Raw genomic sequence first — 27402 nt, forward strand, 5'->3', positions numbered from 1 at the left:
CAGAAGTTTCCATGAGGATGAGCAGCAGAAGCTAATGGGCCACAAACCCCTAATCAGGGTCTTTGTGGGACTAATTATGGGCTGAGTTTGAGCCCCGTCTGTCTCCGTCCTCCCTCACAGCCGGGGGAGTAATGAGGTGTTTCGTGATATGATGTCCCCCCTCAGGACGAACCATTCGATGAAAGGTCCTGGGAGCGCCGCAAAGAGCGGGAGCTAATGGAGCTGAACCAGGATGAAAAGACCAAATCGACAGGGAGAAAGACGAGGGAGTCCAATAAAGACAAAGGAGAGAGAAATGAAGACAATGGACCAAGAGAAGGATCAATGAAGCAAAGACCTAAAAAAAGGTGAAGTCTGATCCAGAGGCAAAGTTCCTTTTATTGAACTTCACACTGTGAAGCTGATCATTAACAGAAGCCTCCGGATCGTCTCCAACTTTCTGCATTTTACAACAAATCAGTTTTTTCAGAACTTTCCAATAAAATGCAAGCTATTTCTTATTTGAATCCATTTTCTCTACAATTCTATCCATATCATTAACCTTCTCTTTTACCCCCCACAGAAGACACACATTAGACTGAAGTCACTAATTAAAAGAAATACTTAAGTCAAGATGATGTTCGAGTTTTTATTAAATAGAGATACTGATCTGAATGTAAGCAACAAAATCAAAAGATTATAAACTGATAATTAAAAAGAATTGTCTGTGCAGGTGTAGCTCGGCACGTTTCATTAATATCATACAAATATGGACGTTTTGATTCCTGATATTTGGTCAGTATAAAAAGTTCTGCAGAGGCAGCTGGTTGGATGTTTGAGACGAGATCAGCGGAGCAGATTTCATCCCTTCATCTCACTTTACAGTTTCTTTTTTTTTCCTGCAGGTTGTGATTGGCTGTAAACAGATGACGTCACCATGACGACGTCTGGAAACACAGTGTAACGATTGTGTTTACAACACAAACAGGAAACCAAAGCAAACAAACAAAACGCTGTGTGTTTGTTGTGTGTCTTGGTGCTTTTCTTTCCACTGAATGTGGCAGCCGGTGATTACAGTCGCTTGGTTCTGATAAAGGTGTGGCGGGCCAAGGGGCGGAGTCAATGAGGGTAAGGGGCGGGGGAAGGGACACTGTCTAATTTCTAAATTTAATTGTTTCCTAAAACGAACAAACACATTGCAGCTAAATGATCGCCTTCATCATCAGTCTGTCACCGACTGTCATCAGATCTAATTAACATGAACAGGAATGAATGAATGAATGACAACGTGGAAATCTGAGCAGCAACAGCATCGAATGGAGGAGCTGCGTGTAAAATCCATCTGTGTGTGATTGTTAGCAGCCCGCTTTTGTTGGAACATCACTAAACGGCAAAATCTGCTACAAACAAAAAAGCAGCTGTAATTGTGCGCAGGTTAAATTGGGTGTGTGGTGTCGTCACGCTCCAGCTGTGTTGTGTTTTTTCTAAAAAGGTTTCAACATGCTCAGACTCTCTGTGAACGTGACCTGTTTCCTCCCCCTCAGGTTGTGTTATTGCGGAGGAGGAGTTTCCTGTAAGACAGCTCGTAGAAAAGGTGTGAGGGTTCGTTATTCCCCGCCGCCTGTCCGATGTCAGCTCAGTGTTCAGTGCTCTCTGTTCCTCAGTCGGTGTGAAGGTGAACACTCGTCCTTCTGTCGGTCTGTCGGACATTTCCTCTTCTATCCTCACATCATTACTGCCTCCCTCCTCTTTTCCTTTCTTTAATTCCTCATGTTTTTCTAACTGCATCTCTAGTCCAGCCTTCTTTCCTTTCCTTCTTACCTCGTCTCCTCTCTGTCTAACTCGCCTTCTTCCTCCTCTAATTTCTTCTTGTCCTGTCATTCCTGCCTCATGTTTATTCTTTCACTCTCATCTTTCCTTTCCTTGCGTCCTTCCTCTTCTCCCTTCAACTCTTCCTAATTTGTTTTCCCTTCCTTCTCGTCCTTCATCATTCCTGTCTTTCCAACATCCATTTATTTCATTCTCTTTATCTTTCTCTCGAATCCTCATTTCTTTCCTTACAGACAGACAGACAGACAGACAGACGGACAGATTGTCCAATCAGGAGCTTCGGTTTTGGTCACATGCCTGCGGAGGAGAGTCCCAGGCCGGCTGCCTTGCTCATGCAGGGTAAACTCTGAGCTCCAGCTTTGGGGAAGTCATGTGCCACCACTCGGCCGTTCTCACCTCCGAGTCCTGAAGCCCCTCCTCCTAAACTCCCCACCACCGCCACGCCGCCGCCACCACCACCTCCTCCTCCCGCCATCACGCCAAGACTGGAGCTCATCATGGCAGCATCGATGAGCTCCTGCAAGACACAGAGAAGCGAAAATTAGCTCACACAATGAAGTTTTGATTCTAACAGCCGGAAACAAGGTTGATCCTGGTTTTAGCATCTACGACCAGATTAGCATGTTAGCATCTCCACAACAACGTTACTATGCAGGCATTAGCATTTAGCTGCACCCTTACACACTTCCTGTCAGCCATCTTGCTTTTTTGACAGTAGTAGAAACTGTCTTTGGAGAAGGTGGCTCTGACCTACTTTCTACTCTGTCCTGATTGGATGGTACAGCCTGTCAATCACAAAATAGCCCCGCCTCCTGTCATTAGATAGATGGAGTCCAGGTCCAGGTCTAGAGAGAGCCGTCCAAATTCACATCAAACTGTCAGCCAATCAGAGGAGAGAGTGTGTTGTTGCCGTCAGATGGTCCACATAAACAAAACCAGCTCTGCACGCGCCACCATCTGCTCTGACTGATGAAATCCAGCCGTCACCGCTGCCTCAAATAACAAAAGTCCAGCAGGGAGCAGAGAGACAGGCTGCTGCCTCTGCTGTTTGTTCTTCTGGAGAGGCCCATCAAACCGCCACAGTGTGCAACGAGGCGGCTGCAGACGCAGTTTGAGCTCAGACCTCAGCTGCTGCTGGTTATCCGCCCCATAAACATCCACGTTAAAGCAGACGACCACTGACGATATTCACGTTTTATTGACTCAGAGGTTTGTTTGTTTTGTTTTTTTTAGGTGGAGCAGAAATAATTCCACCTTTAAAAAAGTCATTATGTCTCCTGAGGATGAACCTGAACCTGCTGATCCTCCAGCTGCTGACTGTCGGCTGATTCTGGTGTTAATTAGGAAACAAACAGTAACTGACGACTATCTGTGACGTTTCTGTTCTAAACATCTGCCTCGATAATTAACCTGGGACTGAAGGATCAGGCTTCAAGTTGACTCACCTTCATCCTCCTGGACTCGATCCGGGACTTGTAGCAGAACTCCACCAGAGCCACCAACATGGCGAGGCCCAGCCCGCCAATCAGAATATAAAACACTCCAGCCACGTTGCTCAGACTGAGCGCGCTCGTCTTGTCCTGTCAGCACAGAGGCGGAGTCAGGCACAACCAATCACGGAGCAGTTTTCACATCACTGCACTTTGAATTCTGCTTCAGCTAAAGCTAAACCGCTTTGTGTGAACAGGAAAAGCATGAAAATCTTCAAACACGTCATTCAGTCTTCCTTCGAAGGCGGTGATGCCGAGGCAACAAGACTGATTTACTGGCTAAAACAGGAAGAAACTGCTGCATTCCATGAAGGAGCAGAACTCCTGCATCATGTTGGGCTCCAGGTCTGTTAAATTTGAGGGCCGAACGGGGAAATAACAGACGTCCTGCGGGAAATGAGAACTCGGATATCTCCCATCATTATTACTTCTTTCCCTCCTGAAGGTAAAATCTTCTCGTTGCCTGAAATCACAGCCTTTGAAAAACCAGATTTGTGTGTCACATGCAGCTTCATGCACAGAAAATAAAAATAAAACTCTCTAATGATGTTTCATTTCATTAACTTCACATTTTTGTTTCGCTGTTTCAGGTTTTCTACGCTCAGCTTTATGCTAATTTTTTATTTCATCTACTGAGAACGTTATCCTGAAGACAACAAGCTCCTGTTTCAGTGTTTGCGCGTTCATTTGTCACATGCAGCACTCGGTCTTTGAGCGGTGACACGACCTTCTCATCCAACAGCATGCAACCTATCAAAGTCGAAAACTGAACAGGAGGATCGGCGCTCATGGAGAGCGAGGCGCTTTAAGGTTGGGCAGCCTATCAGAGAGCTTTCCTCTCCAAACTGTCATGTCGGCCTGAGCCAATCAGCTTCTGGGAAAATGTCATAAAAGACGATTTCAAGTCAGACTGAAATAAAGTTAAGCCTGATTTTATTTAAAGGGGCATGTCTCAGTTTTTAATGATGTAAAAAAGAGTTACATTTTATTAGAAAGTTGTGATAATTATGAGTTTTATGTTGTTGCATCAATATAAGATGCTAATTTAAGCTGCTAATGCTAAAGGCTAAAGCTTTTAAAATGAAAACATTTCCTTGAGAAATTTTTTCTTTTCAGAAATTAATTCAGATGCATCCAAATAAATTCATGAGTTCGAATGTCAACTATAGACTAATGAAGTAGAATGCCTACATAACAGGGCTGACCTTTGACCTGGACAGATATCAAAGGCTATTGCTAATCGTAGCTTCATCTGTTCAAGCAAAAGCAAACACACGTCAGTCATGTTTCTTGGATAGTTATGAAACAGGAAAGAGTAAAAAAAAAAAAACCTTAAATAAATTCTTTAAAGTCATCGGCCCGTTAACAGCAGGAGCAGGAATATTCTGATGTGTTTCTGTTTCCTGTGTGACTCTTTCTGGATGAATAAAGGGGAATTTTTTCTAAATGAATTAGCGTCAGAGTGGACTGACCCGGTGTTTCCACCTTTCAGGGCATCAGGGCAGTTTTTCAGTCCGACGTTACCGTCGTGTCTTTCGCCTTGCCAATGGCAGACTGATGAACATTTCCCCACCATTTGTTTGTGATGGTCTGTTAAACAGCGAGCTCAGAGGAAACAGGATGTACGTGACAGATTGGAGACAAAAACATCAGCGTTTGTGTGTGAAGGGAATTAAAGGGAGGGGGTGACGCTGTGGTCAGGGGCTTCAATTTGTCTTGGTTAGCAGCCATAAACAGATAGAGAGAGGAAGGGAAAGAGACAGAGTGACAGAGAAAGAGGAAGATATACTTAAACATTTAAAAATCTGACCAGTTTAAAAGAGGAAAAAGAAAAATCAGGCTTTGATTGTGGAGCTTCTCCTCCAGGCCAGATTTGTCAAGTTGTCGCAAAGTAACAGTTTATCTGGAGAAAGAGTCTTTCTCCAAACTCCAGGAAACTGCACCAACACCACGAGGACTAAAAATGTAAATGTTAACGCAGCAGCCACAGGCAGGCAGGATTTCCGATTAAAAGTAAAAAGTCCCTCATCTGTCTGTCTGTCTGCAGCTGCTTCCAGTGAACTGTGCTGACCGCAGGATTTTTCTGGAGAACAGAAGGAGGGCTGAGCAGAGAAAAGCCTCTGAAGGAATCTGATGGATTTCTACTGATCTGGAGCCATGAAAACCCCTTATCTCCAAAACGGCTCATTTCCTCATCAATTTAAAGAAAGTTCATAAAACACACCCAGAATATTGGAGTCATGGGGGGGTTCATTTACCACCAGAAAAACTTCCATCTCCTTTTTGTCAGATTCAACCTCCAGCCCTTCAGAGCGATCAGCTGAGCAGCAGCGTGACACTCTGAAAACAAAAAAGTTCCTCAAGAAAATCAAAACTTTTCTGACTGTAAGGGGAGAGTTTTATTCCCAAGAGTTGGATGAAAACATTGATACCGCTCAGCTTAGCTTAGCTTAGCTTAGCACAAAGACTGGAAACAGCTAAACTGTTGAAAACACTTTGGAGCCGGACTGACTGCTTCCTTCAAGGGTTTTTATGCTAAGAAAAACTAACCAGCTGCTAGCTATAACTCCAAAATTCCATATTTAAAGAACACGACTGACCTCCATCTGGTCATCAAACTCTTGGAAAATTGATATTTTTTTTAAATTAGTCAAACTGAAACCTGGTGGACAAACTGTTTTAACTCTGATGAGGCTCAGATTGGTAGAAACGTGATATTCAAAGTGATATCCAGCTGAGAGAAGAGAAGTAACCAAATAGAGCAGAAAAATAAATATCTGCAAAAACTTCTTCCTTTTCAGAGTGTACCTGCTGAGGTCTGAGTTTTTGGGTTGTGGGTCTAATGGGGGTAAAGGGGGTGGGGGAGGGGTAAACCAACACATGACCTTGGGACCAGGCCTGAGCGACCTCAAGAACTGACCTTTCTGCCGGAGTCCTTGTGTCCACACTCCCCCTTGTCATACCACCACTTGTTTTTCAACTTGTCTAAGACGGCTTGTTCATTGAGCTTCAGTACTGCTAGGTTTACTGGGATTCTTCAAAGAACCATGGGAGGAAGGGAGGAAGGGGGGAGGGGGTGGAAATAACATAAATAACATTATGCACCTCCATGTTATATTATGTTATTGTTCAGCTCCACTGCAGCAGGGCTGCGGCGGCGGCGGCGGCAGCAGCAACGGCTTTAGCAATAGTGCCATTAGCAGTACAGACGCTGTGGTTGGCTAAAGAGAACACCTCAACAACAACAGAAAGGAAAACAAAAACAGACAAAAAAACTGGCACAATCACACAAACTGCTTTGGAAAATGTCAGTGTTAAAGTGATATGCATTAATACTCCATCTAGCTTGGTTTGGCCTGACTCCCTACGTGCGAGATGTGTATTACTATATCACTTTGGGTAACCGGCAAGAGCTGAAAACACTCTGAGGTCTTTGGCTTTACTCAGCAGCGCTGCATCATGAAGACACAATCTGCTGTTCATGAACAACAAATCACGCAAGCTGGATTGAGTGGGTTGAAGAGTGAGGATGACCGGAGGGGGTATTTTACTTGGCTAACACTAACATCACACTGCCGGACAAATTGTTTTGTAGGTCTTCAACCTACAAACCAAAAGGTTTTCTTAGCCAGGATGACAATGGCCGAGTTACGTGCCATTCACAAACTACAGATATGAAAACTTAACTCCAGAAAGATCTACGATTGTGTTAAAAGTGCCAAAGTTCCTGATTGACTGATTGAAAATCCGTTTCAAAGCAGTTGTGCTCAGTAGTTGTGTAAACCTGGATTAAATTAGCCATTTCCCTTTGAGCAGTTCAAGATTAAATAAGCCAAATATCTGACTGTAAAATACCCCCCCAGATCTGAAGGTGAGAAAAGCTTGTTTCTTTGGCTTCATCACCTCCAACTCTAACTGGAACTGGAACCGTGAAAGACACCAAACATCAGGTGGTTTCATCCGGAGTGTTTAATGCTTCGTGCTAACGTTGCGGGTTGTTGCCGGTTACCCCGGTGCACCATTGCCTGTCGTTACCCGTCAGGGTTACGGTGATCTGACCTTGGAGTCCCCTCCCCCGGTGCCGCACTCTCCCTTGTCATACCACCATCTGTTTTTCAATTTGTCCAACAGTCCCTGCTCGTTCAGTTTTAACACTGCCAAGTTAACAGGGTTTCTACAGGGACAGTAACAATAGAGGATAAAAGGGAACTAAGTGTTAATGAGCAGAGCGCCATAATCAAGAGTCACATCATTAGTTGTTTCTACTTCTGGCAGCCATGTTGTTAGTGTGGTCATAAATATCAAAGGGCCAGATTGCTGCTCTTCAGCCCAGACCTTGTTAAAATGTTGTTCCACACAGCTTCAGTTCCTTCCTTACACAGGACAGCGACCCGATAGACATTACCTTTTCTCGTGACTTTCATCATCAAAAACTGGTGAAGAATTCACACACAGGGCTGACAAAACAACTCAGCAGTGCCACCTACTGTTACACAACTCTGGAACCACAAAATTCTGTACATTTGTGCGTCATTATAGGAACTACAAAAAGTCTCTGGTCCTACAGGAAGTCCTCCGGTCACCTGCATGACCGCCATCCTTCCACTGGGCTTTAAAGGACATCGTCTGGAGTCTACAGCTGGCAGACACATGATGTCTGCGTCCAACTGAAGGCCACAGTGAAGACGGCACCTACAAAAATGGTCCATTACTTCTGTTCGCCTGTGAACGCAGCATCTAGTAGCTGGTTTAATTAGTTAACTACAAGCCAAACAAGGACGATGAGTTATAGCTGAAGGAACACATCTTAACGTGGTCAGGGCTGAAAACAGCTAATAAATCCTCCCACTGACTGCTGTGAGCAAACCTGGACTGGAATTCATTTCCATTCCTCACCTGATAAATAAAGGAGAAACAACAGTCATGTTTAGACACAAACATCAGGTGGAACATGAGAATAAAAAACATTCAGGTCAGAATTCATTTGGAGAAATATTTCCTGCCGTCTTATATTTCCAGGAGGTTACTGTTGTTCCCCTTTACATACCAGAGGAAGCTTTAATGTTTTAATGATGTCATGAATCAGCCATCAGAGGGGATGGTAACAATAACGAATGTAATGACAGCAACAGAAGAGTTTTGTTCTAAAGTGCATTAAATTTTGAAAAATATACAATAAAGAAACAATAAGACGAGAAGAAAAGAAAAAGTCATTAGTTTGATGAAATATCAAGATGCAAATGTAATCTCAGAAGACTCAAGAACGTCACTGTTGTTATTGTTATGAAATGAAGGCACGTAGTAAAAGCATTAACTCCTCCAGCTGAGGTTTCATTCCCAGAAATCAAATTCGAAAAAATATTATCTTAATCTCCAAACAGTCATTTCAGCAGCAGAGCGTTAAAAAAAATTTACTCCTCTTTTCAGGCAAATTAGTGATTTTAGACTCTTAAATAAAACACACTTGACCTGATGTTTGCTGCCAATCAACATCCACGACTACACTGATTCAAACAGTCCCAATTTCCTGTTTGGAAATGATTTGTTAAATCTACCAATTAAATCCTTCAAAAAGACGGGAATTATAACAATGTCCTTTCGGAACAATACTTTCCAAATAATCCACTTAGAACAGCAGCACAGTCATGAGTCAGACGACAGCGACACGAGTGGGAAGCTGCTGGTTAATGGGGGATGATGAACGAAGTTAGTTTGTGTGTTAGAGCCAGTCAACCCAGAGACAGAGCTGCTGTCACACAATGTGCTCAGCGTGGAATCAGAAACACAGCTGATCTCTTTTTGAAATTGGTCGAATTAAAGCATTTACCTAAAAAGGCAGAATGTCAAGTCAGCTCTGTTCGCTCCAGTTTTGTCGGACACACACATGGACTGAACGAATTACTGACTGACTCTGGGCTGGCTGCAAACTGCTGATGTGGAGCAGACAGAACATCTGATGAGGACGTGGACAAATCATCAAGAGCTGCCGTCAGGTAAAGGTGAGGTTCGTTTTATTTTTCAACAGGAAAGCGCCAATATTGAAATCTTCAAACCAAAAATGAAACCCAGTGGACTTCATTACTGTGTGAAGACAACATGGCGTCTGTGTTGTGTATCCAGGTGGGTGCTAAGGTGTCGTGGTTTTACCTGACAGCAGTGACAGTCACACAGATGTAAGGGGGGGTGTTAGTGGCCTGGTGGATGTTCTGGTGGTTGTAGGCAGAGAGACAGGCAGGTAGGCAGTCAGACAGGTAAACAGGCAGACAGGGCGGGAACAGGCAGACAGAAAGACACATATCAACAAAGACAAACAGAGAGAGAGAAAGAGACAAGACAGACAGAGAGACAGTTTAACAGATGGACACACAGACAGACAGACAGACAGACAGACAGGAAACAAGCTTAAAACCCGAGACTGCTCTGTGAGAGTCACTTAGACTGCTTTGGACTCTGACGGAGGAGAAAATACGTGAAGCTGGTGGCGCTCTGATACCAGCTCTGTGTGTCCGGTCCGTCATCACAGAGCAGGTCCCTGAAGCTGAAGTCATTTATCTGAAATAGCTGTGCTGCGACACTAAAGCATCACAGTCCACACTCTAATTTTATGCTACTTTATACTAAATACTTGAATGATCTTTTTTGAGATGTAATCCCTGATGATAATTTCCACCAAAGAGACATTCAGCCTCAGTGCATCTCATCTGTTGAAAATCCAAAGTTAGAACTTCTCTCTCAGTTACATTGAGTCAGGAGTCTGAACTGCAGCTATAAAGTGGATCAGTTGTCAGGTTTTCCCACAGAAACAGACAGAACATGACACCAACACCAGCCACTGATTCAGATTGTACCTGAGGGGCGATCCTTTGGGCGTGGCCACCCCGTAGCCTTTAGAGTCCAGGTTTCCTCCCACTTTCATGGTGTCGCAGGGTTTCCTCTGCTCGATGTACTCGTTCATGGAGGACTCCAGCAGGTAGGCGTACTTCCCCTTCGACTTCCTGACTCGTAGCACGCCTTCGTTGGTGTTCTTGACGAACACTGACGGGTCGGCGCTCCGCATATATGACCACATCTTCTCAAAAACTGCAATCTTGGACCTCTGAAGGTAAACAGGGCAAGAAGAACATCCAGCAGACTCTCGGGGTTTACCTTCGACAGCCATTACAAAGCTTAAAACTTGTTAAAGTTTATATGAATTTAGAGCACTTTTTAAACAGAACTTCCCAGAAACAGCCAAAAGAAAAAGATTTCCAAAGGCAGAAACCATGTTGACAACGTTTGTTTCTCCCAAGAAAAGCAGCGGTCCTCACCCTGAAGAACTCTTTGGTGGAGCCACCGTCCAAAGTACCGTAGGCGATCTCCGTTTGCTTGGCCAGGTCCTCGGCGCTCTCTATGGGGGAGACCATCCTCTCTACAGTGAGGAAGGCCGCCAGGTTGGCTGTGTAGGAGGAGATGATGATGAGGGTGAAAAACCACCAAACTCCTCCAACAATGCGACCGGAGAGAGACCTGGAGAGGATAAAGAGGAGCTTCTGTTAAAACCTTTCTTCACGCAGCAGTCACCAGCAGGCCGACCCTCAGGGCTCCACCGGGGACGCTGGATTTAAGGGTGTTCTGAAACAACAAACCTCCAGAGCAGGTGTCCAGCTCTGTTTCCTGCTCCAACACATCTGAGTCAAATGATCAGCCCGTCATCCAGCTCTGCTGAGGTCTGATCAGGAGTCACTCATTTGGAGCAGGAAACATCTACAACATGCAGGACAGCAGCTCTCCAGGACCGGAGCTGGACACCTCTGCTCCAGATGTGAGATTCACTCATTCAAGTGCCTCTCTCTAACCTGTTTCTCCCCAAATGACAAATTGGTTGTGATGAATTTTCGTGTCTGATCATTCAGACAACAGGTGTTTGAGTCAGTCGGACCATAATTCACACGTCCACAGTCACATCACCAGCATCCTTTTCTGACTCCTACTTCTTTTAGGTCCCACACAGCATGGACTGGCTGTCACAGTGACATCAACACAACCACATATCGCCCCACACAAATGTAAAGCCGGGAACCAACGCAGCATCTCCATCAGATCAGACATCAGAGTCATGAAACATGCTCAGGTGGAAGGAGGAAACAGGAAGTCAGCAAAGGATAATCTGTGAAAACATCCAAGACAGAAAACCCCTGAAATAAACACGGCTGCTGTGTTAATGAGGCTTTGTTTACCATCAGCAGCATTTTTAAGGAAGTGCAAAATGATCTGAGTCATTAAAACATGATGAACAGAAACAGCAGAAAAGAGACCAAAAAGTCATCAGAAGAACATTTCCAGAGCTAATCAGAAAATCAGGGAGAAGGAGGGGCATTTTCTCATAGACTTCAAGACACTCTGAGGAAATAAAGGGGAATGGATTCATTGAGCTGTGTGAGCATCTTCAGCTCTTTTTTTTTTTTAAACGTAAAGTTTATTTCTATGAATGTTTTATCCTTCAGACCCCCAGAGGACTGAGACCACAGCTGATGTGATCTGAGTCAGGGGACACATTCAGTACAGGCTCGTCTGAAGGTGACCCCGCCTCACAGTCCACCGTCAGCTGGACCAACAGACCAACGTTTGATCCAGCAGTCCGGATCAGGGCGGTCCTGGATCTGGTCTACAGCTTCGGTGAGTTTGTGATGTCATTGGTAAACCGACTACAGCATCATGGGTGAAGAACGAGACTTTGACATTAAAATCAGAGTGGAAACAGGACGGAGGTTGTGGATTATCTCGTTCCTACAAACACAAAAGCTGCATCCTAAAGCCAGAGGACAACATGGACACGGACATCGCTGTAATGAGGTCATGAGGAAAACAATTACTGAAACATTCATGAACACACACACACAAACACACACAGTACAGTACATCCAGAATAGAAGCCCCTCAGGCCTGAAAGAGGAACATCTAACAGTCCGGGCAGCACGTCACACAGGATTGTTTCATGTTTGTATGATATTGTATGTCGACATTAATACACACTTTCCATCTCTGATCGTGCCGTTGTGTATCACACAAGATCCATTATTCTCAAAGTAGGGCTTGTGGCCCCCAGGGGGTCCTGAGCAGGTTCCCGAGGGTCCATCCTTCACCCACACCCCGACAGGGTGTGACGGTTCGGCTGATGGGTTGAAACACTTTGGGGTCTGTGGGGGTCTACAGCCTAAAGATGGTCTGGTTCTGGCCTTACATACAGGAACCTGAAGGATCTGGATCCAGAGACCGAGTCATACACCGGTCTACGCTGGTCTTTAATAGATAAATATATACTGGCTTACTTCATTTATTCATCCATTCATCCATTCATCTGATCTGCAGACTGTCTCTGCAGCGGTCAGGTCCCTCGTGCTGCCGACAACATTTTACTTTCATCCAAACTGCAGTTTCTGTGATCGGGATGTTGCTCTGGGTCATTTTACATTTCGGTTATATTTAATTAATTGTGCAGCTCCGCTTTCTCTCCAGTGAATGAATGTCATTTTTACTGAACTGATATAAATTCAGCTGAATTTTAAAAATGTTTCCACGTTTCATTAACGGGATGAATCCCTGAGCTGAGCTCAGCGTGTCCTACCTGGGGGAGATATCACAGCCCTGCTGCATGAAGGCGCCGAGCGAGAACCAGAGAGAATTAAAGATCCCGAAGTCGTTGGTGTGTTCTGGAGTCTCCTTTTCCTTCTGCTGGTTCTGGTTCTGAGACTGGGAGTACCCTGAAGAACACACGAGGTCCTGTTAGAGTGCCAGCAGCAGCCTGACAGCCGCTGACTGTGATGACGATGAGATACCTGGAGAGGCGGCGAGCTCAGAGGACGACGTGGGCAGAGCTCGTCGAGAGGCAGAGGAGGCCAGAGTTTCATCTTCATCATCAGAGTCGTCGCCCTGCCACTCGTAAGGACTAAACCGGCTCACCTGAGACAGACACACAACGAGCGCTGATTTATCACATCTACACACACACACACACACACACACACACCCCTCACCAGGAAGAGCACCACGCTGACGCCAATGTAGGCAAAGACGATGCACATCCAGATCTCGTAGGCCAGCGGGTCCAGGAAGGAGAAGACCCCCGGCTTGGACTTGGTGGGCTTCTTGATCATGATGGAGATCCCCAGAGACATGAAGGGTTTGGTGAAGTCGATCACCTGCTCACGTACCAGAGTGATGGTGAGGGGGGCGACGGCCACGTCAGCTTTCTGTGGGGGGGTCAAAGGAAACACGTCTGGTGTAAGAACACACACCTGCACCGCTCTGTTTATTTGTGTGTTCACTGTTGTGTTGACCCCCCAGGAGGAGGTAACACTTTGGATTTCAGTTTCTATTGTTGAGGTGTCTCCTTAAAGCGTGTTAAAAATCTATATATTCCATATAAAAAGGTCCATATTTTATATTTTAAATTAATATTTGAATTCTACGGGTCTTTTATTTTGGAGAGTTAGTATCCATTAGAAGAACCAGAAATCATCTCCGTGTAGTTTTACATCTTCTCTCAGGAGTTCAGTGATCCGATCCTCAGCAGATTTATGTTCATCAGTTTGATGAAGGATCGGTCTGCTGCTGGAAATAGTCCTCCAGATTTAAACTAACAGAAGGCCTTTAGACTGTCAGACTCTTCCTGCTTTATTTTGAAAATCTTGTGTTCCATGTTGCTGTTTACTTCCCCTCTTTGTTCTTTTTCCCGCCATGAGTTGACTCCTAATTAGACTCCTGTTGGTTCCTGTGTATTTAAACCCCGCCCCATTCCCCGTGTTACCTCCCGTGTGCTCGGCTCTCTCACGTTCCCAGTTGTTTGCTCCCAGTGTATGACGGACTGTTTTTGGATGTTTGATTCTCCTGCCGACTCTTTGGCTGTTTTGTCTGCCTGGTCCTGCCGGCCTGTTTGTGTATGACCCCTGCCTCCGTTTGGATTAAAAGCTCTTGCCCTACTGGACCTTTTGCAGCTGGGTTCACTCATCAGCTCTGACGTAGACGCCCCACAGTCAGAAACGGGACACTCACCCCGTAGACCAGTTCTCCCACCATGCCGTTCCACATCTTTGTCTCGGCGTCTCGGGCGCCGTACTTGCCGTCGCCCACCAGCTCCAGGCGGTAGGTGAAGCCCACGTGTTTGGCGATCTCGGAGGCCAGCTCGGCACAGTAACCCTCGTACTTTTCGTTCCCTTCAAACTGCTCATGGTTCTTCTTCAGCATCATGTAGGGAGCTTCCTGTACGAGACAGACGGGCAGACCTGAAACATTCAGGCTCAATAAGAGCTGCCAATACAGCCGTCATTTTTATATCAGCCAGAGAAACGTTCTCAGGATTGTGATTCATCAAGGTGACAATGGAAATGGAACTATTAAAATAAGACGACACTACGATGAGGGAACAGCTGGTGATGCAGTGAAAATCCTCCGTAGATCAGACTGTGGCATTTAGTGATAAGTAAATAAAAAAACACTTGTGCCATTCTAAAGATTATTCTCTGACAACTGTCCAAATTGTTAAATCCTAAAAATCTAAAAGAAGATTAAGAGGTAGTTTTTCCTCATGTATGTTTTGATACAAACTGCCGCTCAAAATCAGGAGTTATAAAATAAACAGCAGCCAAAACTCCCGACACGACAGGAGTCTGAAAACAGACAGTCTCACCAGGATGGTGGTAACGATGTAGGTTCTGTTCTGCAGCCCGTAGAACTCCTCCACCACCGGCCGGTACACCGCCGTGTTCACGTAGCCCCGCCTCTCGTTCCAGTAGCCAATCTGAACACAGAGCAGCACTGTGACATCACACTGAATGTTTCCTTCTCCAAAGAAATGTGTTTGGGGTGTTTTTATCTTTATGTGATCAGGAGTTCTGCTCAGTAATGATGAAAAATCAGCTCCAAAGCCTCACAGAACGGACAAATCCGGCTGATTCTCCAGTTGAAGGAGAAAAAACAGATCAAACCATCACAAAGACCGGCTGATGGTGGTTTAGAGTTTAACAGCTTTGAATTCTCTCGCTCAAAGTCCTGAGTCCAATTTTCTGATCGGACGCAGGAGCTGCCCTGCATGTCTTTTAAAGAGGAGTCTGAAAGAGGAGTGAGAGAAGACCACTGAGGTGGTTTTTAGTTCTTACACTCACAAATATGTGTTCTGATGGAGAGCAACCTTTCAAAATATCAGACTAAAATCAAATGTGCGACCTTCAGAAAGGAGTCTCACAGATCTGAACTTCACAGAGATAAGCCTGATGGAGGACTGAAAGGATTTAGGTTTGATCAGCATGTCAGTAAAGACGCCATCAAACACCGACCCACGTCCATCTGAAGCTCCGACCTCTGCGTGACATCCCATAATCTACAGAGTAGCTTTATCTGAGCTGAGTCTGCAGGTTTTCCACACTGAACAAGTGCTGCGACAGCCGATCTACCGATTATCACACCTCTCATCAGAGAGCAGCTCGTTACCGAAACGAGCTGACGCAGCAAAAACCTGCCGACTCCCGAGAACGACCGCCGCAGGAAATGAAACCGTTCAACAGAAGCAGGAAACAGCACCTTCCTGGGGCCGGTGTGGCTGAGCTCCATCACAGTCAGGGTGTAGTTGGTCCGATGGCCTCGCTCGTCGAACTGAATGTGACCCGTCAGCCCCTCCAGACGCACCTGCACGCACACACACACACACAGCAGCATGAATCGGTGGCAGATGTCGATTTGGGGCCTCCTGCTGAGGTCGGCTCAGGCTGACAGACAGAACAAACGTCGGTGGCGTTTCCTAAACTTCCTGTGTGATGCGTCACAGGAAGTTTAGGTGTCGCCGCTGAGGAACATCCTGTAAACAGGAAACACTCAGAATGATTGTGTGCCTTCCTGTACCTGCTGCAGGGCTCTCTGGATGTCGATGCCTTGGCCCCAGGGAGCGGGGGGGTTGGCCAGACATTCGCCTGCGTTGCCGCGGCGAGAAATGTCAATCCGCTGCCGCCGCAGGTTCTGGAACGCCGTCGCCATGACCGTGACACCGTCATATGTCAGAGCTCCTGTGTACTGAGGCCCAGCAGATTAGAAACACTCAAACCTGATCAGGATCTTTCCAGTTCTGGACTCTGTCAGTTAACAAGCTGCAGATGAACAGCCAATCAATCAATCAATCAAACAATCAAACAACAAAACGATTTTCTGAATATTCCCAGAAACAGCCGATAAAAATGTAATTGATGAGAAGGACAAACTAATGAGGAGAAATCATCAACCTATATTTCTTTTTCCTCTGTGAACATAAAAAGACAAATTAGCTCCATTTTGACCTAAAATACCAGGAGGAATATGGAAAATAATGTTAATACGCTGTAAATATTTAAATATGGATGCAGTAATTCTGCTGTCTCACTGTTTCCTCAGTATAGATGTGTTCTTAAAGGAGAAACAGGAAGCGGCCTTCAGTGTGTGTCCTTACCCTGAGCCTCCTGCGGGCCAGTTTCAGGTCTTTACTGTCGAAGTTCAGCCAGTCCTGGTTGATCTTCATCACGGTCGGATCGGACCGGTTCACCAGCTGGAAGCCCGTCACGTTGGGCCCCAGTTTCTGAAACTCTGTGACGTTCAGATCCATGAAGCCCTGCCACACACACACACACACACACACAGTTTTTGACTTGAAGTCCTCCTGAACGTGTGTGTGAACAGTCGGACTCACCAGATTGGCCAGGATGTAGTGGTAGTTCTTCAAGTTCCTCCTCTGAGCGCCGATCTGAGCCAGAGAAAGTCAGAATCGAACACATGATGACTACACTTCTCGTTTTTACAGTTTCTAATGACGATACAAAGCATCCATTACAGCCTCCTCTGTGTGTGTATGTGTCCTCAAACAGCTGCTAATTGGACGACTCGGTTCCTCTTTGAAGAATTAATTGCTCATCTGCACCATCAGAGAAAGAGAGAGGGTCTGCTCAGGCCAGGGAGGAGGAGGAAGGAGAGGAAGGAGAGGAAGGAGGGTGCAGAGAAGAGAGGTTATAAAAAGGAGGAGGAAGCAGCAGTTTTCCTCTGAGGTCCAAGTCTTTAATGAGCATCAGCCGGTCCTCCTTTATTCCTCCCTCCTCTTCCTCTCCTTCCTCACATCCTTTTCCTCCTTGCTTCCAATGGGTGGTCATGTGATCCATCACCAGGTTTCAGCTTCTGACCGTCACCCTCTGCGGTTCAGCTCGGGGTGTACTGCTGGCATCATTATCGCCATCGTTGGTCGTTTTCTGACCCTTTGGAATAATTAACCTGTCAGCTCCACTCATCATCAGCACCCAGCAGACAGGAAGCTCCACCTGATACCTCGGACCAGTTTCAACAGGAGCCCGGCCGAACGCCACCTGATGATTTCAGAATAAATGCAGCTGCAGCCAAAAACTTCACATCACGGATCCAAAGCAGCAGCTGATCCGTCAGGCAGGAAGAGGAGCCGGGCTGATTTATGGCCTCCTACCAAAACACATCCCATAATAATCCAGAATATATTCTTCACTGCAGAAACATGCTCCTGAACCGTTCCCCTCCGTCAGTTCTCTCTCCTGCCGGTTAATTGTGTGAAGATTAAAGTTTAAAATGTGAAACAGCTACGGCTGAAAGGCGACAACATTCAGCAACATCTGCTGCTGCTCTGAAGAATACAACTGAAAGACCACATTCATTCATTCATTCATTCATTCATTCATTCATTCATCACGGCTCCTCTCGGCGGGGACCGTTTAGGGACCAAATGATGACGAGGAGCAGGAGCCGGGCATCAAACCAACAACCACAGTCACACCTCCAGGACATCTAAAGACCCCAGGCCCGGGAACCAAACACTGTGAGGTCACGGCACGCTGTTCCACTGCGCCACAGACAAACGTGTTTCTCCTGTGGTTCTGGGTTTGATTCCCAGGTGCCTTGGTGGGTTCTCTGGACTCATCTGGTTCCTGTTTCTGCTGGTTCTGCTGGTTAGCTTCAGCTCCTTTAAAGCTCGTTATCGCTTCAATATGCTAAAATTATCACTGCATTTAATTCATGAGGTTTAATTAATCCCAGTCTGTCAGCAGCTTATTACATCCTCATCATCCTGAATATTAAACCGTATTTTATTTATATGATCTTCGTCAGCTGATCAGAGCTGCACTATCCTGACTCTCTCTCTCTCATTCCTGTTTTTGTTTGTTATGTGTCTTTCAGCCGTTTGTCTGAAATAATGAAGTCAGATATGAAATAAAGAACCAGATCTACATGTGTTTATATTAAGCGGTCAGATGATGGTGAAGATGAGGGGACGTTTTACCAGGTTCAGGATGGAGTTGAGTCGGTCCAGCTCGCAGTCGATGATGATCTGATAGTCCTTCTTGTAGTCCAGGTCGGCCAGCAGCTTCACGAAGGCCGACTCCGTCAGAGTGTCCAGGTTAACGGAGGTGACCTGCCATTCCCGCTCTGCCGCTGTGTCCAGGATCCTCTGCAGCACCGACAGACCTGTGAGGGAAAACGCAACGTGAGTCTCCAGACGAACACCAAACTAAAGCCACAAGACTCACCGATGCTTGTTTGCATTTCGTCTTTAATAGGAGACACGTTCTAATTTTCTGACTGACAAATTCCACTTCCTGATGTTCTCAGGTGAGATACTGGGAGAAGATCCGAGGAGGCGGCAGCGTCTCAAGTGGAATGTCAAGCTGGATTTTTCCGCCTTTTTGAAGGAATAACCTGCTTCACACTGAGATGCCGCAGACAGTCCATGGTGCTATTTTGGATTAAACGATCTGATTTGATGAGAAATAAATAAATAAATACTGATGATGGTGGTTAGTCCTCCTGGACTACGGCAGAGAAAGCAGACCAGACACATCCAGAACATCAGCACAAACTGTCAATAAGCAGCTCCTCAGATGTTTTTCAGGTTCTCTTGTGTTTAAAATCCTGAGTCAACACACACAGTAATCACATCAGCATTTTCCAGCAAACACACAAAAATACACACGTTCAAAAGTGACAATTCAGCAAAATTCAGCTCGACTTCAGAGACCGGAGACACGTGTTGAAGAAGAGACTGTCGGTTTAACGCACACCTCAGCCTGAGTTGTTCTCTCCACTGCTGTCTTTAACCTTTACAGGTGTGTCCTGAGACCGGACCGAATGTGGGCGTGGTCTGACGGCTCGTTAGCTTCCTGTCAGCGTTTACAGCTGCAGCAACACGCACTATCTGAGCAGAGTCAGGTGTGCTAACGATAACAACAGAACAACACACCCACACCGACAGACACACTGTCAGTCACCGAGGGGAGAGATGGGAGGCGAAAAACAATAACAGGAGGTGAACACAGACATCCCATCTCCATAAACATTCTGTATGCATGACATCTACTATGAACGTACTGATGGGGGGGCTGAGGGCCGACTGAGGGCCCCCCCACACACACCCCCCCCACAAGTGACCAAACACATGGGGGGGGGTTTAGGGAAAAGGCAGAAAAACAGAAGAGTCTCAGAGAAAGTTTAGGTCCTCTAGATCATCGGACCTGCTCACAGTCACGAGGTTCTGGATCATCAGTCCTGGTCCTGGTCATGAGGTTCTGGATCATCAGTCCTGGTCATGAGGTTCTGGATCATCGGTCCTGGTCATGAGGTTCTGGATCATCGGTCCTGGTCATGAGGTTCTGGATCATTGGTCCTGCTCACAGTCACAAGGTTCTGGATCATCGGTCCTGGTCCTGGTCACGAGGTTCTGGATCATTGGTCCTGCTCACAGTCACAAGGTTCTGGATCATCAGTCCTGGTCCTGGTCATGAGGTTCTGGATCATCGTACCTGCTCACAGTCACGAGGTTCTGGATCATCGGTCCTGGTCATTAGGTTCTGGATCATCGGTCCTGGTCATGAGGTTCTGGATCATCGGTCCTGGTCATGAGGTTCTGGATCATTGGTCCTGCTCACAGTCACAAGGTTCTGGATCATCGGTCCTGGTCCTGGTCACGAGGTTCTGGATCATTGGTCCTGCTCACAGTCACGAGGTTCTGGATCATCAGTCCTGGTCACGAGGTTCTGGATCATCGGTCCTGGTCATGAGGTTCTGGATCATCGGACCTGGTCACAGTCACGAGGTTCTGGATCATCGGTCCTGGTCATGAGGTTCTGGATCATCGGACCTGGTCACAGTCACGAGGTTCTGGATCATCGGTCCTGCTTACAGTCACGAGGTTCTGGATCATCGGTCCTGCTCACAGTCACGAGGTTCTGGATCATTGGTCCTGCTCACAGTCATAAGGTTCTGGATCATCAGTCCTGGTCACGAGGTTCTGGATCATCGGTCCTGCTTACAGTCACGAGGTTCTGGATCATCGGTCCTGGTCATGAGGTTCTGGATCATCGGACCTGGTCGCAGTCACGAGGTTCTGGATCATCGGTCCTGGTCCTGGTCATGAGGTTCTGGATCATCGGTCCTGGTCCTGGTCATGAGGTTCTGGATCACTGGTCCTGCTCACAGTCACAAGGTTCTGGATCATCAGTCCTGGTCCTGGTCATGAGGTTCTGGATCATCGTACCTGCTCACAGTCACGAGGTTCTGGATCATCGGTCCTGGTCCTGGTCATGAGGTTCTGGATCATCGTACCTGCTCACAGTCACGAGGTTCTGGATCATCGGTCCTGGTCATTAGGTTCTGGATCATCGGTCCTGGTCATGAGGTTCTGGATCATTGGTCCTGCTCACAGTCACAAGGTTCTGGATCATCGGTCCTGGTCCTGGTCACGAGGTTCTGGATCATTGGTCCTGCTCACAGTCACGAGGTTCTGGATCATCAGTCCTGGTCACAAGGTTCTGGATCATCGGTCCTGGTCATGAGGTTCTGGATCATCGGACCTGGTCACAGTCACGAGGTTCTGGATCATCGGACCTGGTCATGAGGTTCTGGATCATTGGTCCTGCTCACAGTCACGAGGTTCTGGATCATCGTACCTGCTCACAGTCACGAGGTTCTGGATCATCGGTCCTGGTCCTGGTCATGAGGTTCTGGATCATCGTACCTGCTCACAGTCACGAGGTTCTGGATCATCGGTCCTGGTCATTAGGTTCTGGATCATCGGTCCTGGTCATGAGGTTCTGGATCATTGGTCCTGCTCACAGTCACAAGGTTCTGGATCATCGGTCCTGGTCCTGGTCACGAGGTTCTGGATCATCGGTCCTGGTCATGAGGTTCTGGATCATTGGTCCTGGTCATGAGGTTCTGGATCATCGGTCCTGGTCATGAGGTTCTGGATCATTGGTCCTGCTCACAGTCACGAGGTTCTGGATCATCGGACCTGGTCCTGGTCACGAGGTTCTGGATCATCGGTCCTGGTCATGAGGTTCTGGATCATTGGTCCTGGTCATGAGGTTCTGGATCATCGGTCCTGGTCATGAGGTTCTGGATCATTGGTCCTGCTCACAGTCACGAGGTTCTGGATCATCGGTCCTGCTTACAGTCACGAGGTTCTGGATCATCGGTCCTGGTCATGAGGTTCTGGATCATCGGACCTGGTCACAGTCACGAGGTTCTGGATCATCGGTCCTGGTCACAGTCACAAGGTTCTGGATCATCGGTCCTGCTCACAGTCACGAGGTTCTGGATCATCGGACCTGGTCCTGGTCACGAGGTTCTGGATCATCGGACCTGGTCACAGTCACGAGGTTCTGGATCATCGGTCCTGCTCACAGTCACGAGGTTCTGGATCATCGGACCTGGTCACAGTCACAAGGTTCTGGATCATCGGTCCTGCTTACAGTCACGAGGTTCTGGATCATCGGTCCTGCTCACAGTCACGAGGTTCTGGATCATCGGACCTGGTCCTGGTCACGAGGTTCTGGATCATCGGTCCTGCTCACAGTCACGAGGTTCTGGATCATCGGACCTGGTCCTGGTCACGAGGTTCTGGATCATCGGACCTGGTCACAGTCACGAGGTTCTGGATCATCGGACCTGCTCACAGTCACGAGGTTCTGGATCATCGGACCTGGTCCTGGTCACGAGGTTCTGGATCATCGGTCCTGCTCACAGTCACGAGGTTCTGGATCATCGGACCTGGTCCTGGTCACGAGGTTCTGGATCATCGGTCCTGCTCACAGTCACGAGGTTCTGGATCATCGGTCCTGGTCCTGGTCACGAGGTTCTGGATCATCGGTCCTGCTCACAGTCACGAGGTTCTGGATCATCGGACCTGGTCCACAGACTCTTCCCGTCAGGACGGCTGTTTTCACTCGTCGTTACAGAATGTGTGTTTTCTCAGCGTTCAGACTTTTTGCTTTGAGGGAAGTCGAGTTAGTTGAAGTTAAAATCCTAAAAACATCAAACAAACACGCAGACATCACTTTCTCTTTGTTTGCTCAGCCTGAAACAAACTGCCTCTCCCTCCGAACATCTCGCTCTTTACACAGCTTACGTGTGTGTCGGTGCGTGAATGTGCAGCAAACTGTGTGCGCGCTGTTTGTCAAACGGTGTGTTAGCGACACATTAGCCTACTGATGCAGCAGCAGTTATGAGGACCTCATGTCCAATTACACATGGTCTCTGGTTTCTGTCCTCAGCAGCTGCTGTCTGTCCGAGGCCTCCTTTTGTTTTCTAATTAAAGAAAACATTGATGGAGTCCAGTTCAGCCGCCCTCGTCCACAACTCAGGACTGGATGCTTTGCTCAATGACACTTTTACAGCAAGAAGACAACGACTGCAGATGAAGACAGAGAGGAACAAGTAAAAGCTTTCTCAGTCCTCTGGACGATTCATTGAACGGACGAGGACGAGGAGAAGAGGAGGATAATTAGAGAACAGAGTGAGAGAATAATGAGTAAGATGGTGCACATTTACTTTTACTGGGTCAAGTTCTGTTGTCACTCCACCATCTTGGCCAGATCTGTCTCGAATGAGTCAGAAGGTGGACCGCAAATATAAATTATGGACCTTTAATATGAATTATTGGCCCATTAATGAAAAATATTAGAACCAAACATGAATCAGACGAAGCCTTAATCCATTTAGACCTGTGTGATGTCGTGTCACAGTAATTTAGGAGATTAGGGACATCTTCATGTCAAACAAATATTTTACATTTGATTAAAGTGGATGGCCAAAATTGTCCAAATTAAATCATTGTAATGTAATAATGTGCGTGATGTGAGCCACAGGGCTCTATTTTAGGGCGTCCTTTGTTTCTTCTATTTATAAATTATATATCAGCTGCTCGGAAATGTGAGGCCTTTAACTACAAGTACAATCATTTCTGCTGAGGAACTTTACAGTGACATTGTGGTTTCTTCTGTTCTGTTGGTGCATCAGTTTGAAAACTAAATTGAAGAACAAGTTGCGTGGATGAAAAAGAACGGTCATCATTATTTATTAAACACAGCCACACAAAAGAAATTTTAAGTGCAACTCCGGCTAAAAGCTGCATGTTGTTGTGTGTACATTAATGTGTATTGTCCTCATCACACTAACAGCGAGTTGGTAAGAACTGGCAGAAGTTACAGGTCTGAATTTTACATCAGATTGTCCTGTTATTGTGTTTCGTTTTTGTAAATCAGGATGTTGTTGTGCAGATTAGTTGTGTTTTCCCTTTACCTTGTTATCACTTGATTTATTTTCATGTCTGAAATTATGACAAAGGAAATAGACACACAGCTAGTATGGCTAAGATGAGGAGGAGGAAGAGGAGGAGTTATGTGATTGAGATAACAACATTTCACTGTATTTCACTGTAGCGGCTGTAAGTACAAAGAACAGCCTTGCCTGCAGGGCTGTATCCATGGCAACGAGACGGGGTGATAATCATGAGATGAGTCAGGGTCAATAAGTTCTGTGTGTGTGTGTGTGTGTGTAGAATACAGTCCGAAGTACTGCTGTAAAAATAATCAGTAAAAAATGGTCAGGTTGTTGATCCTGGACACACTGTTGTCCTCACCTGAGTTGGAGCTGTACATGTAGACGAACCTGGTCCAGTCAAAGTGCTCCAGCAGGCCCATGAGGGGCTCCTGCAGCTGGGGCCGCAGCTGCAGGACGAATTGGTTGTTTGTCTGGACGGGGAAGGACGGCGTGACGAAGCAGACGTGCAGCGAGCCGCAGAAGGACATCAGCATGTTGACGGTCCGGCGGTCGTACAGGCCCATGATGGCGTACACGCCTTTGGAAAACTGGGAGCAGACTGGGACAGAAAGGAAAGCCAAAAGGGGGAAGCGTTAAAAAAAAGACACATTTTAATTCATTCATTCACTCATCTTCCAATCCCAGCTCACTCTGGGTGAGGGCGGGGCCACCCGACAGGGCTCCAAACAAACGAGAGAAGGGTTTGGATACACATATTTGCCCGTGTGCTCGGTCGGCAGGATTCAGTCATTTGTTAAAACATTTCCTGCTCGTTTTTTTCCCGTTTAATCTGTGTTCACATATAGAACAGCCCAGAGATAAAAGTCTTATCGTCACGGTAGACAAACATCATTTCTGCTGCTGTGTGGATGATAAAGTGCAGTTTCCTGTCCCACACAAAAGGCTTCCACGTGGTAAATCCCTGCACACACTGTGGCTGTAATCAAATTACTCTTTCATGCAGCGCTCCTTCACAGTCAGGGATTAAGTCTTAAGACAAAATAATATTCGCTGCTGAGGTACCACCAGACATTCTCTGAATTAGTGTCTCATTTTATGGTCTTCTGGGAACAATTGGATTCAGATTGTATGAAAACGTGTCTGTAGCATCTGTGTCATCAACAGAAAGGTCCATACAGTGGAATAAATCCTGTGAGGCTGGAGGGTCCAGGTGGGCGAGGGGGCGTGGCCAAGGACTTTTCTTAAAACCACAAACATATCTTCTAGCAGTCCACACTTCAAAATAAAACACGTTACTTAGTATAAAATATGGGCTTTTAATCTGAAGTATGGACCTTCAAGGTCCGAGGCTCATTACGTGTTTCTGTTCAGATGTTCAAAAGTATAAATAATCGTGAGAGTAAACGTACAGGGCACAATCAAGTCAACGGAACTAACTTGTTAAAAAGTACAAATCCAGACTAACAGCGCCCTGTGGGGACCAGAGAGGCCATTATTTTATCAGAAATCTGAGTCTTTTCCTTTTGGCATTTTGGGCTCATTAAACAGGTCGGAGCAGAGAGGCAGGCAGCAACAAATACCCCCAGACCAAAGGATCTGCGACTGCAGCTAATAAACATGGCCACCGACAATCAGAAGGAATGAGCTTTAAATTTCAGTCAGTCTTTGATGATGTAAAATATGAAAGTAATGTCACAATTTCATTAAAATGTTTTTTTGCACTCACCCTTACAGCCAATGAAAACAACTGAAATCATACAAGTCATTTTCTTTTTTAAGTCGCCTTCAAGGACTTCCATAGAAAATGTGAGGAAGAAGGGGAGAGTGTGATACATGTATGAAGCACTGAGCCGACAGAAGTGACCAAACTTTAAAGGGTTCAGCCTCCACAGCTGAAGGACGACACAGACTGAGGTCATAAAGACGCCCAAAACACTCAGAGGTAACAATTCTGTCGTGGCAGCACAATCTGAGAGCTTTGGACAAAACTTAAGACCTGCTTCTGTTATCTAAGGCCGATTGTCTGCAGACGGACTTCCAGGCTTTAAAACCTGCAGATACGCTGACTGTCAATTTCTCTACCAGGCTGAGGCAACAACACACAGTCTGGACAGGAAGTGATGACCTCTCCTGTTTCCAACAGGAAAGTTCACTTCATGTAGTTTGGTTTTGTTCAGTCTGACCAGGTTGGATGGCTGTTTTCTGTTATTTTGGTTTTCTTTCACTTCTTCACTTTAATCAAGAAATAAATACAATTAGTAAGTTTATAATAACTGATCCATCGTGTCTCTGTCAAACCTATTCAGACCTGATGTTAAATGAGCAGCAGATGTGCTGGCAGGCGTCCTCCTCGGCCTCAGTGTGTGTCCTTGTTGCATCTTCACGTCCCCGTGGCCAGCGCTCACGCACAAACACAATAACAACAAGTGAGGTCCCTCAGAGCAGGCTAGCTCTGGAAATAACTCTCCCCTCCAGGGCTACGCTATCATGCTAACAATAGATGTTTGTCCTCAGGCGGACGCTATCATGCTAACGAGGTGTCTGTCTCTTAGCATTAGCGCTGTTGTCCCACTGGGACGTCAGACCTCCTTCATCAAAGACAGTCGGCAGCCGAGTCCACAGATGCTGAGAGTCCTGGGACGCTTTGTGCTTACATGACTTCAGGGCCCGGACGTGGGTCCAGATGGTCTAACTACGGGATGAACCAGTCAAGGTTCTTATAAACAACACAGTTATAACAGAAACTACAACAGACTGAAATGATACTGTGTCCTATCATCAGCCTGGACTAACGTGAGGACGTGACTGGACAGAGCTCGTCTTTGGGGCAGAAGGTAAAGAGAGGAACAGTAACAAAGCTTCGAACAAACACCAAGCTGACACTGAAGGACCAGCGCTGCACAGAAACCTCTCAGACTCAGGACTTCCTGTGGAGGAAGATCATGTGACGCGGTCAAAGGCTGGTTAGCTCATTCAGGCCGGACTGATGTTTTTGTCCCTGTGCAGGCGCCGTACCTGCGTGGAATGATCAGCACTAATTAAATCAGCTGACGGACACCAACCAGCTCTTTAACCACAAGGACAGTCGTGGCGGCGGCGCAAAGACCGGGCTGACCTTCGCCTCGTAGCCACGGACGGTCCTCCAGTCAGACATCTCCCTCCTCACCACCTGAGGCTTTTAGACAGAGCTTTATTTAAACACAGCCAGAGACGACGACAGGCGCCACGGGGCCCACAGCTGAGACCATGTCTCCCCACAGAGCTGCTCATCCTGCTGACACATCCGTCCATCTGTCCGTCTCTGACAAACACCGCGACCCACGTTTGGACGGGGCGGGGGATAATGGCAGGTGATTCAGAGGACGTCCATCAAGTAGAGGCATCCGTCGTCATCAGCATCATCATCATCCGTTCATGACGACCCGCAGCTCACCATCCTCAGCTGAGGAGACAGGACAGCCCGGAAACATCCTGCGATCGGGTCAGTATTCCATTCTGTCGTTAGGCATTCCCGTCAGCTCGCCGACCAACTCCA

General features: G+C 46.6%; 1 protein-coding gene across 3 annotated transcripts in view; it reads right to left on the bottom strand.

Annotated features, from left to right (window-relative positions):
• Positions 1 to 620: 620 nt before the first annotated feature.
• Positions 621 to 27402, bottom strand: part of LOC115054068 (glutamate receptor 1-like) — a 36707-nt gene continuing 9925 nt past the window's right edge. Inside the window, exons 3-19 of one of the 3 annotated variants that reach the window (XM_029519078.1) lie at positions 24226 to 24465; positions 18592 to 18776; positions 16987 to 17040; positions 16750 to 16908; positions 16173 to 16340; positions 15855 to 15959; positions 14965 to 15075; positions 14331 to 14537; positions 13313 to 13528; positions 13115 to 13238; positions 12904 to 13039; positions 10607 to 10805; positions 10148 to 10395; positions 7359 to 7473; positions 3255 to 3389; positions 2269 to 2326; positions 621 to 2205 (exon numbers count right to left, since the gene is read on the bottom strand). In XM_029519078.1, coding sequence (XP_029374938.1) covers positions 2099 to 2205; positions 2269 to 2326; positions 3255 to 3389; positions 7359 to 7473; positions 10148 to 10395; positions 10607 to 10805; positions 12904 to 13039; positions 13115 to 13238; positions 13313 to 13528; positions 14331 to 14537; positions 14965 to 15075; positions 15855 to 15959; positions 16173 to 16340; positions 16750 to 16908; positions 16987 to 17040; positions 18592 to 18776; positions 24226 to 24465 — 2567 coding nt within the window. In that variant the 3' untranslated portion in view covers positions 621 to 2098. Of the gene's footprint in view, positions 2206 to 2268; positions 2327 to 3254; positions 3390 to 6219; positions 6327 to 7358; positions 7474 to 10147; positions 10396 to 10606; positions 10806 to 12903; positions 13040 to 13114; positions 13239 to 13312; positions 13529 to 14330; positions 14538 to 14964; positions 15076 to 15854; positions 15960 to 16172; positions 16341 to 16749; positions 16909 to 16986; positions 17041 to 18591; positions 18777 to 24225; positions 24466 to 27402 lie in introns of those variants that run through there. The other 2 variants (XR_003841576.1, XR_003841575.1) reach the window with 2 other exon arrangements.

Source organism: Echeneis naucrates, chromosome 14 (genome assembly GCF_900963305.1).
Source record: "Echeneis naucrates chromosome 14, fEcheNa1.1, whole genome shotgun sequence".
Taxonomy (NCBI): Eukaryota; Metazoa; Chordata; class Actinopteri; order Carangiformes; family Echeneidae; genus Echeneis; species Echeneis naucrates.